The sequence below is a fragment of the Watersipora subatra genome, chromosome 1, assembly GCF_963576615.1.
Source record: "Watersipora subatra chromosome 1, tzWatSuba1.1, whole genome shotgun sequence".
Lineage (NCBI taxonomy): Eukaryota > Metazoa > Bryozoa > Gymnolaemata > Cheilostomatida > Watersiporidae > Watersipora > Watersipora subatra.
This window is the reverse complement of record NC_088708.1, coordinates 41,810,482-41,819,117: the sequence shown is the minus strand read 5'-3', so window position 1 is coordinate 41,819,117 and position 8,636 is coordinate 41,810,482. Positions and strand designations below refer to the sequence as shown.

At 33.6% G+C, this 8,636-nt stretch overlaps 1 protein-coding gene across 1 annotated transcript; it reads right to left on the bottom strand.

Moving 5' to 3' along the window:
* Positions 1-1,928: 1,928 nt before the first annotated feature.
* On the bottom strand, positions 1,929-7,643 carry LOC137398914 (protein tincar-like). Its single transcript, XM_068085080.1, has 3 exons — positions 7,014-7,643; positions 4,632-4,805; positions 1,929-3,480 (listed from the first exon to the last, which is right to left on the bottom strand). Exons 1-3 carry the CDS (start codon positions 7,279-7,281, stop codon positions 2,117-2,119), a joined length of 1,806 nt encoding a protein of 601 aa, XP_067941181.1. The 5' UTR covers positions 7,282-7,643; the 3' UTR covers positions 1,929-2,116.
* Positions 7,644-8,636: the final 993 nt, after the last annotated feature.

The following is an 8,636-nucleotide window of genomic DNA, read 5'->3' as shown; positions in this document are numbered from 1 at the left end:
TGGCCTTTCAAGTTACGGGAGAACATCACGTGACAAAACAATAACCAAATATAATGACTACGTCAGAGAAATAAACTTATTCCTATCTACGGCGGTTTCGTGATGGCTGCGATTAACTGTTCATTTTTGAGCTTTTAAACGCTTGTAATCACATTTCCACATATTTTGCACCTACAACACAGCAGAGTAAGACATGGTGAATTTTTTTATACCAAATAACTGTAATGTTGTTGAACTGAATTTTGTTGCAAGTCAACCTTTAAGTTCATCAAGAGGATATTGATAAGCTGCTGTCAAAGCGTTTATTTTGCGTGACTCACTAAACAGCGAATCGTTCCAGAGCCTCGCACCACAAAGGTTGTGGAGGCCAACTAATAGTTTGTGGACATGTATTTATTTTATGTTGTTATTTTATTGCGGTGCACTGGTTTGCAACTTTTTACTCAACTTACATTTAGCGTGTTACAAGAAGACTAATGCTCCGAGTGATAAAAAATGGTGTGATTTTACTTAAAAGACTCCACCGCCCTCTGCTACCTCATGTCCAATAAGGTTTGTAAAGTAACCTGATGACAGCTATTCATGTAACTACGTCTAGGAAGGTCATATCAAACAGTAAACCTGTAAGAGATATTCTTACTAGTATACTGTTACTAGCATACTATTACTAGCATACTGTTACTAGTATACTGTTACTAGCATACTGTTGCTAGTATACTGTTACTAGTATACTGTTACTAGTATATTGTTACTAGCATACTGTTACTAGTATACTGTACTAGCATACCGTTACTAGCATACCGTTACTAGTATACAGTTACTAGCATACTGTTACTAGCATACTGTTACTAGTATACTGTTTCTAGTATACTGTTACTAGTATACTGTTACTAGAATACTGTTACTAGCATACCGTTACTAGTATACCGTTACTAGTATACTGTTACTAGTATACTGTTACTAGCATACTGTTACTAGCGTACTGTTAGTAGCAAACTGTTACTAGTATACCGTTACTAGGATACCATTACTAGTATACTGTTACTAGTATACTGTTACTAGTATACTGTTACTAGTTTACTGTTACTAGTATACTGTTACTAGTATACTGTTACTAGTTTACTGTTACTAGTATACTGTTACTAGTATACTGTTACTAGCATACTGTTACTAGTTTACTGTTTCTAGTATACTGTTACTAGTATACTGTTACTAGTATACTGATACTAGTTTACCGTTACTAGTATACTGTTACTAATAAACTGTTACTAGCATACTGTTACTAGCATACTGTTACTAGCATACTGTTAATAGTATACTGTTACTAGTATACTGATACTATCATACTGTTACTAGTATACTGTTACTAGCATACTGTTGCTAGTATACTGTTACTAGCATACTGTTATTAGCATATTGTTACTAGTATATTGTTACTAGTAACAGTATACTAGTATACTGTTACTAGTATACTGTTACTAGTATACTCTCACTAGTATACTGTTACTAGCATACTGTTACTAGCATACTGTTACTAGTATACTGTTACTAGTATACTGTTACTAGTATACTGTTACTAGTATACTGTTACTAGCATACTGTTACTATCCTACTGTTGCTAGCATAATGCTTGTATCACTAAAATTGATCAACAAGGTAGTACTGCTACAAAATGGTTTTCTAGTTTAATTCAGCTAATACGAATTTGGATGATCATCAAATTGCTGATTACTTGGAAATTTCACTTAATTATTACATATATTTTCTCTAATTATTATTTTATAGCATTTCTAAACCTTACATAGATAGCTCATTCAAATTTATCAAAACATTGATAAAAATGTTTTTAAAATACCAAGTTTTTAGTTTTACCAATCTACTAGATTTGGCCAGAATGTCTCGTGTACTGTTTATTGAGCAGACGATATATAAATATTGACCAGAATTTATGTTTTCGTCGGTAGATTGAACCTTTGGATGCCTATTACAGCGGCACACACAAATAGATGCACTTTCATGAGATAATAAAGCTGTCAATAATGATAGTAAATGAAAATAAATAAAAAACAACATACATTGATAAATGTGAAAAATTCAAAAATGGAATCATTCTGATTCACACAGGACTTGACAGGTCAGCGCTGTTAGGTACAACAGAATAACTGTTCTGAACAACTCTAGGTGAATATGGAGTAACCTCGCTACTGACATACTGCTTGGAAGCAGCAGACAGGCAACTAGGGGGCTGTCTTGTTGAGGAATCATGTGTCCTCCTAGCAGGGTCACACGCAAAGCTCCATATTTGTTTCTCAGCTTTCCTTAGCTCTACGGGTGTCTCATCTGAACATTGCAAAATATCCTTACTTACAGCTTCTACTTTGAGGTGTTTCCCTGAGCTATCAGTACTCTCAGTGCTCCCTGTGCTGCCAGAAAACACGCCGCTGTCGGAATACTCATTACCACTTTCAGCGGTAGTTTCCAAGTCGGAATCTAAATTGGTTTCTATTACAATCTTAGTAGCTTCCTGAAATTTGACTTTCTGTTCACTAGTGTTTCTTCTTTGTTTCATGAAACTTTTGTTATTTAATATACCATTAGCAGACCCAGATGTTGCCTCATTAGTCGACGACGCAGTAGTGTTACTATGATTATCCTCAGTAGAGAGTTCTGGAAGCCTTAATTCCCCGTTTTGAGTGGCGAAATGCACATGCTGTAGATCATCGGTTCGACATTCTTCAGAAGTGTGACGTTCATTATTTAGAGGAAACGGATGAAAATTCTGCACAATCACATACCTTTTCAGAGAATGTTCATCTATTTGGAATTTCCAATCTTGCTTGACGGTAAAGAGGAACCATATGGTGACCGAGAGAAGCATGTAGAGAACGCATGCTGTCAGATGCATTACTAGAATTCTGTCATGATATGTAGTATATGCTGACACATAATCATACATGATTGGTGCATTACAGCCTACGTAAATGAGTATAGAAAGTAAAGCTAGACCGTGAGGTAAATAAGCTACCCAATCATTCTCAAGGCCTGCATGGCAGCCTAGCTGTTTTAAGAAACAACAGGTTTTTTCGCGTATAGACGTATAGCCAAAGTATAATACACACCACGAGGAGGCAATTAAGGTGACATTACCTAAAATATATAAAGTTACGAGAATGCCCTCGCTCAGTATGAATATATCAGCCTCCCTCATCTGGTGGAGTAGAGTTTGGAAGCCAAAGTGTGAGAGAGCGTGTAGCAGTAGTGCCACTGTTCCCTGCAGCCAGTAGGTGAGACAGAATAGTCGACTACTCTGCCAGAATATTTCTGTGTTTGTGTAGGAATGCACAGCAATAGATATAAGAAGATTAGACAACTCCAAATTAGTTGAAGAAGAGGCTTCACTGATGGCAGATAAATCATAGTAGCTTAAATTGTCTCCTGTCAAGAAGTTGACATCCAAAGACAGGTTCTTGTGTTTACCGTCTGTAATTATAATGGTTGTATTGAAATCCTTACACGGGGGATTCACCAATTGAACTGTTACAAAGGTCTTGAATAAATTGCAAAGTACTATTGCATGAGCTTTACTTAAGAGCTATGCTATAATCTGAAGGTAAGTAACTAGTAATGATGGATAGTCACCTGACAAACAAACCAAGGCTTCTAAAATACTCATATCTCAGCTGATTCAGATAGACCATGAACATGTATATAACATAGCAGGTATTTCATGAACATGTATATAACATAGCAGGTATTTCATGAACATGTATATAACATAGCAGGTAGTTCATGAACATGTATATGACATAGCAGGCATTTCATGAACATGTATATAACATAGCAGGTAGTTCATGAACATGTATATAACATAGCAGGTAGTTCATAAACATGTATATAACATAGCAGGTAGTTCATGAACATGTATATAACATAGCAGGTAGTTCATGAACATGTATATGACATAGCAGGTATTTCATGAACATGTATATAACATATCAGGTAGTTCATGAACATGTATATAACATAGCAGATAGTTCATAAACATGTATATAACATAGCAGGTAGTTCATGAACATGTATATAACATAGCAAGTAGTTCATGAACATGTATATGACATAGCAGGTATTTCATGAACATGTATATAACATATCAGGTAGTTCATGAACATGTATATAACATAGCAGGTAGTTCATGAACATGTATATAACATAGCAGGTATTTCATGAACATGTATATAACATAGCAGGTTTTTCATGAACATGTATATAACATAGAAGGTAGGCCTTGAACATGTATATGACATTAAATCAAGGGTGGGTTGTAAAGCCATATGCATGTGTACAATACTATACTAAGACAGTATAGGTACTGTTATGCACTATAAAACAAAGGCTATGAAAGTAAACAGGTTTAATACTAAAGGAAAACTTTGCATACAACTTTGTGTATTCATATGGTATAAAATATGTTACACTGTATATTATACAAAATGAAGGAATAATAGTAAATCTAAATTAATATATATTATACGTTATAACTTTATTCTTCTTAAAATTATATTTTCTATAGATTCACTTCTTTATATAAAACTTTGTTTTTGGCCTTACTATAGGGTAATTATTCTATGTACCTTTAGGCATATGAAGTTGTCTTCCCTTAGAGATGAACAGTACTGATGTCATGAGCAATAAATATGCTGAAGCTATATGCAACAAGGCTGGCAAAGCCGAGGCTCCAACCTTTAGACCATTGTACACAGATCTCCCACTATATGTTAGCTCTTTCTTTAGGATTCCATAGACGACTGCAATGCATGGTTAGATGATTATTGAACTTGTTGTCAACATACAAACGCTTATCAAAGTGATTAGGAACTATTTACAAACACTGATTTCAACACTCTGTGTCATTTTGCAACACTAAATCTTAAGACCACCACAGCGATATTAAGTGATGCAGAGAATCTAAATATGCCTTTAGATTCTTCGAGTAATCTAGATGAAAGATTCAGGTAAATTCTTTTTGTCACCAATTTTTTTGTTTAGTTTTTTTTAACATTTTATACTGGGGAATTTCAATCCAAATATATTTCAGCTCCCAAAATTAGATTCAGCTCAATTTAAATAAATTTTGTTAAAATCGACTTCTTTACAGGATTCCATAACCATACATCCTATTGCATGCTAGACTGACCCAGGACATACGGAGCTGGAATATGTTTTCAAAATATTAAAAAGCCACAAATATGACACTAAAATTTTAGAGGTTTTAACAATAATTACTATTTTTATCTGGTACTGAAACTAAGTAAGATTTGCTTCTCATGGCTTGCCACTAATTAGGATTTACTGAAGTGATTTAAGTTTACCGAAATTTACTGAAATTTATTTAAGTGAAGATTTGCTTCTCTTCGTTTGCCGCTAATTAGGATTTGCTTCGCAAGGCTTGTCATATGCAAGGTTACAGACAAGATACTACATGTAAATTTCTGACTATGTCTATTTGAAACAAAATTTAAAAGTGTGACTGTTTTGTAGATTGGCTAAAATTTTAAATCGTGTAAAATATTTTATCAATAAGCTGCTAAATGAATTTGAGTCAGTGGTAGAGCACTTGCACTGGTTGACAGAGCACCTGTTCTTGTTGACAGAACACCTGCATTAAGTTCATGTGGCTAATTGACTAATATCTAGTAACTATATATATAGACAGTGTTATAAAAACATAAAATATGATCAACAACTTAAATGGGATGGTTAATAATGGTTTGGTACATGCCATTCAATTAAACATATTCTAGTTTACAAACTTCTGAGGTCTATGAACCTTACCTGAGTCATTTGATGAAGTTGTGTAAAACTGTTTAGTCTGTTCTATAGACATGTGCGACTACTGAGTTTATCAAGAGCTCCATACTACATGAACAATCTCTTAATCAAAAAGTCACCGAGCAAAGGACATTTTGAAAAGAATTGATTCACAAATACATTTTTAGTAAAACTGTAAAATGTTTCTTAGAACCCCTGATGTAGGCTTTGAGTTTCACCTTCATTTTCAAGTGCATCATTTGCAGATATACAACTAGTTTCAGTTCAGTCTGCCCTGTAGTTTTTTCTAGCTCCAACTATTTTCGAAATTATTGATTTTGTGTTTAGACTTGATGCATTCAGATGTAAAAGGTAGGAGTTGAATTTATTCCATTTGTAAGACGGATGCAATATTCAGATCATTGGTGATTGTGGATGTTCTCACAGCGAAAATACTAAAAAATAAGCTAATATTGCTGACTTAACAGGAAATACTGATGTTTGCCGCTCGTCTATATAGTATAAACTACCTGTCATTGGCTCTGAGACGTTAATCCAAGTGAAGTTAAAAAAACCGAGGTACATATACTGTAAGCTATTACTAATGTAACTGAAAGAGCTTCTCTATAATATTTTGGTAAACATATCAAAAACAACTTTTAGTTTTACATCTTAAAATACAGACATCAGTAGTGCTAATCTTATGCCTAATGTAATTGATATTAAAGAGAAGTGTCTACTAACGATGCTAATCTTATGCCCTAAGTCAAGTGCTAATTAAGAAATGTCAACTAATTTTATGTGTAGCTAAATTGCTAATTAGGAGATGTCCACTTAATTAGCATGCTAATTTTATGCCCAAGTCAAGTGCTAATGAAGAGTATTGTCCACTAGCAATGCTAATCTTATGTCTAACTGATTTGCAGATTAAGACGTGTCCATTAGTAGCGCTAAATTTATGTCTAACCTAAATGATAACTAAAAGAAGGTAATAGCAATGCTAATCTATGAAGAGAACGTGATATGACCAAAAACACGCCCAATTACCAAGTGACAACCCCTACATGTTGTGTAGTAGACAACTCCAACATGATGTGTAGTAAACAACTCCAACATGCTGTGTGGTATTGCTGATGACCCACTCTGTCCACACATTTGCCCATATTGTCCAACCTAATAAAGTTCAACATAATTAAAATACTTACCTTGCTTAAACTTATTCGTAGATGCCCCGAATGTAAGGAAAGATGCTACAACCAGGAGGACCGTTAGAATGGCCACCAAACAAATGACCACAAATAATCCGGCTGGTTGAACAATGGTAGCCTTATAGAATGTGTAAGCCTGAAAACGTCGGTATATAAGATAGGAATGGGTGAGAAGAACGAGGGAGGAATAGCAGACTGGCCATAGACTTCCTGGCGCCGCTAACAATTTCCGTCGTGGTCCACACGATGATTTTTCTTTGCTCATCTTTCTAAAGAAACGCCAGAGAACATATAAGTTTAGCCGCACGATGAATAACTTTTTTGGAACATTTGTATTTATGATTAACCAATGATACATTAGCTACCCAACAATCAAATTGACCAACCATTTATAGACTTTCTTCTCAGTTCAGCATATTTACAAAGCACTCTATTACTCTAGTACTGTTTACTGTACTAGAGTATACTGTGTATGCACTGTATACTGTACTAGAGTATACTGTGTAGGCACCGTATATCATTTGATAATACACTGTGTAGGTACGTGTAGGTAGGCCTACTGTGTACAGTATTAAAGTATACTATGTATGTACTGTATATTATATCACAATATTCTGTGAATGTACAATTGCCTTTCTTGTTCACAAATTGAGTGTAGCTAAAATATATAAACAATCTTTCACCTATTATTCGTTCTTTTAGCAGTGAAAGTTATTTTAAACACTCTATATCAACTCTATATCTATATCAACTCTATATCTATATCAACTCTATATCTATATCAACTCTATATCTATATCAACTCTATATCTATATCAACTCTATATCTATATCAACTCTATATCTATATCAGCTCTATATCTATATCAACTCTATATCTATATCAACTCTATATCTATATCAACTCTATATCTATATCAACTCTATATCTATATCAACTCTATATCTATATCAACTCTATATCTATATCAACTTTATATCTATATCAACTCTATATCTATATCAACTCTATATCTATATCAACTCTATATCTATATCAACTCTATATCTATATCAACTCTATATCTATATCAACTCTATATCTATATCAACTCTATATCTATATCAACTCTATATCTATATCAACTCTATATCTATATCAACTCTATATCTATATCAACTCTATATCTATATCAACTCTATATCTATATCAACTCTATATCTATATCTATATCAACTCTATATCTATATCAACTCTATATCTATATCAACTCTATATCTATATCAACTCTATATCTATATCAACTCTATATCTATATCAACTCTATATCTATATCAAACCGTTTATTTGATTCTAGTGGCTAACTGTTGTCCTTTTTTCTTTTATTATCGTTGTATGGCATAATTTGAAAAAACATTTCTATATACATGTATATACATGTATATATATTTTTTATATAGGTGCAAACTAAATACTAGAGATTTTATGTTTGTTTGCCAAGCTGTTTGTTTAATTCAATTCATCTTGTCTGACATCAATAACAAACACTTGTCTATTAGGTGAAAATTGAATTACCTGCGAACACGCCTGCAGGGCTAATTGCATGAGTGATGTCAAGGCTGTCAGGCAAAGGTCAAGCG